The following is a 3,557-nucleotide window of genomic DNA, read 5'->3' on the forward strand; positions in this document are numbered from 1 at the left end:
GAGAACCTGATGAGGGCACAAGGTTCATTCGATGGAGATGGTGAACGACCCTCCACTGTGTATTTGAAAGATGTGTGAACGTTCTCATCACAGAGGACCAGAGAGATAGGACAGCAAATGAGCTAGTCGCTTTGCATGTTTCCAACCTGGGTTCAATCCCCAGCATCCCATAAGGTCCCCTGAGCTCCCCAGAAGTGGTCCTTGAGTACCATCAGGTATGGCCCAAATACAAAAAATAAAGAAGAACCAGTGTCAGAGAATCTCACATAAACAGCACCGATGCATGCCACTGAAGGCCTGCATATGTACCTTGGACCTTGGAAAATATTATGTGTCACACACACTTCACAGAAAGTTGTGCATTTCTATAAGATATCCAGGTCTCGGGTGCAATGGGATCAAATATAGAGCAGTTTGACACATGTCAGATCATAGACCCCCTCCAGCACATTCAATCTGTGCCAAAAGACATGTTTAGAGTGTGGAGAGCTAGAAAGCATGGCTCAAGGTGTTGCCTTGTACACAGTTAACCCCTACTCGGCTGCATCTGGTCCCCTCAGTACTGGCCAGGAGTGATTCCTGAACACTGCACGGATAGTCCCAGCCACCCCAAAGAAGCCAGATTTATTTGTTTGTTTTTGAGCAACACCTAGCAGTGCTCAAGGCTGACTCTGGGCTCTGCACTCAGGAATCACTCCTGGAGGTACTCAGGGAACCCTACACAGTGCTGAGGACCAAACACAGACCAGCTGCATGCCATACACTTGCCCTCCCCACTGTACTATCTCTCCGGCCCAGAGAGGGCATATTTAAATATAAAACATCACGTGGAATGACAGGCAGGGGAAGCATAAAAGATGAGACGCCAAGGGCCAGTTGGTCAGGGGCTGAGGATGTCACTGATGTTCTGCATGTCCAGACAAAACCTTGTTCATCACATGGGGACAGTTCTGGGCAGCAGTCTCTGCAAGGCCCTCTTCATATCTCTGTTCCTCAGGGTGTAGATAAAGGGGTTCAGCATGGGGGTGACCACGGTGTACACCACGGAGGCCACCACACCGTTCCGTGAGGCTTGCGGGAGAGTGGAACTGAGGTAGACCCCCAGGCCCGTTCCATAGAACAAGCAAACCACGACCAGGTGGGAGCCACAGGTGGAGAAGGCCTTGTGCCGCCCCCCTTTGGCGGGGACTTTCACGATGGAGGACACGATTTTGTAGTAAGAGAGAAAGATGCCGGAAGCCGGAAGTGCCCCGAAGAGGGCAGCGATGATGTAGATGAGGATGTTTTGTGTGGAGGTGTCGTCACAGGCGAGTTTGAGGAGCTGAGGGGGGTCGCAGAAGAAGTGGGGGACTTCCACCACAGGACAGAAGTCCAGCTGCGAGATGACCAGGACGTTCAGCTGGGATTCCACCAGGCTGATGAGGAAAGAAGCCAGAGCCAGCAGGCCGCAGAGACGGGGGTTCATGATGACAGGGTAGTGCAGGGGGTGGCAGATGGCTACAAAGCGGTCATAGGCCATCACGGTCAGGAGGACACTGTCCAAACACCCCAAAAGATTAAAGGAGGACAGCTGGGCCAGGCAGCCGGCGTAGGCCATGCCTCTGCTCTGGGTATGGATGTCCCAGATCATCTTGGGGACCGTGCTGGAGATGAACCCGATGTCGGTCACGGACAAAACAGACAGGAAGAAGTACATGGGGGTGTGCAGGCGGGCGTCGGAGCCGACGGCCAGGACGATGAGCAGGTTCCCCGTGACAGTGACCATGTACATGGACAGGAAGAGGCCGAAGAGGATGGGCTGGACTTGGGGGTCATCTGAGAGCCCCAGGAGGAGGAATTCCACGGCCCCTGTGACATTGTGGGGGTCCACAGCACAGAGACACCTTGGGGCAAAGAAAAGAGAGCAGATATAAAAGTAATATATAGGGGGCTGGAGCAATAATACAGCAGGTAGGGCGTTTGTTTTGTATGTGGCAGACCTGGGTTCAGTACCCAGCATCCCACATGGTCCCCTGAGCACAAACCAGAAGTGATTCCTGAGTGCAGAGCCAGGAGTAATCCCTGTGTATTGCCAGGTGTGACCCAAAAAGCCAAAAATAAATAAATAATAAAAGTAATATAGATAATCTATATAGAATTATATATAATACATATGCAAATTAATATAATATATTATATAGTATATGTTATATATAAAGATAATAAATATATATAAATAGATTTACAAATAAATATATACATATAAATAGAATATTGGGTATATATAAATCGGGGCTGGAGTGATAGCACAACGGGGAGGGCGTTTGCCTTGCACGTGGCTGACCCTGGTTTGATTCCTCCATCCCTCCCGGAGAGCCTGGCAAGATACTGAGAGCATCCCACGCGCACAGCAGAGCCTGTCAAGCTACTCATGGTGTATTCGGTATGCCAAAAACAGTAACAACAAGTCTCAGAACGGAGATGTTACTGGTGCCTGCTCGAGCAAATCAATGAAGAATGGGGCGACAGAGCTACAGTGCTATATATAAATCTATATAAAATATAATTAATAAATATTTAAATATAAATAAATATTTTATATACATATATTTATATTATATATGTGTGTAGGTACATCTAAGTAACTTTATTTATTGTTGAAACAATTTATAAAGCAATATTTGCACGTAAGCAACATCCCAACTTGGCAATGTTTCTGGATTATAACAAGCACCAAATCCTGCCCTGGTTCTTCCCTCCTTTGGTGGCAGTGAGCAATTCATGCGCATCAGTGACGCAGTCACCAAACTGAGCTCCTGTGCCAGCCACCTTGCTGAATTTACAGCTATATCAGGCCAACTGAGAAGGTCTGTGTTTGCCTCCCACGGGGAGGGAGTGCCCCAACCATGCACACTCTTTCTTCACATGCTGCGTAGGCCACTATCGGCACAGACACCCGGTTCTAATTTTCGTGCTCTCTAAGCCAAGTGCCCACTATAGTCAAGCAGCAAATAGATGCCCATGACCACTAAAAATCTTTCTTAACCCTCACCTCACTTGCACCAGAACTCGTTTCCGGAAAGCAAACCACTGGAGCGACTTCTGATTTTTTATTTTTTAATTTTGGTCACCAAATATATGTTTCCTCCTTGCATCATCTCTGCTTGGAGACAACCCTGAGCTCCTCCCAGCTGGGTTAATCCTTCCCTGCACAGTCTTGCTGTCTGCAGAGGGAAAGACCCCCACAGCCCCTGCCACACCGCCATCTCCCCAGCAACTCACTGGCCTCCGAGATGTCTCTGCTGGCTCATGACTTGAATCCAGGTCCCCTGCCCACGCCTGCTGAGGTGAATGCCAGTGGCTGGGAAGCTTTTCTTGAAGCGGATGGGAAGGCAGACTCGGGCATGAATCTGCCCAGGTTGACAATTGCTCTAGGAAAAGGACGTGAGTCTGCGGCTGCTCCCTTGCAGGACCCCGGCGGCTAATTAATGGCACTTGCTTGGCCTTGAGGGATCCAGACAGCTGCACTCCTAATGAGCCAGACTGGCTCCTGGGGTCCCCATCTCAGAGGACCACCA

General features: G+C 49.3%; 1 protein-coding gene across 1 annotated transcript; it reads right to left on the minus strand.

Annotated features, from left to right (window-relative positions):
- Positions 1–934: 934 nt before the first annotated feature.
- On the minus strand, positions 935–3,245 carry LOC129401786 (olfactory receptor 18-like). The gene is made up of 2 exons (XM_055124642.1): positions 3,226–3,245; positions 935–1,883 (listed from the first exon to the last, which is right to left on the minus strand). Exons 1-2 carry the CDS (start codon positions 3,243–3,245, stop codon positions 935–937), a joined length of 969 nt encoding a protein of 322 aa, XP_054980617.1.
- Positions 3,246–3,557: the final 312 nt, after the last annotated feature.

This window comes from Sorex araneus, chromosome 2, assembly GCF_027595985.1.
Source record: "Sorex araneus isolate mSorAra2 chromosome 2, mSorAra2.pri, whole genome shotgun sequence".
Lineage (NCBI taxonomy): Eukaryota > Metazoa > Chordata > Mammalia > Eulipotyphla > Soricidae > Sorex > Sorex araneus.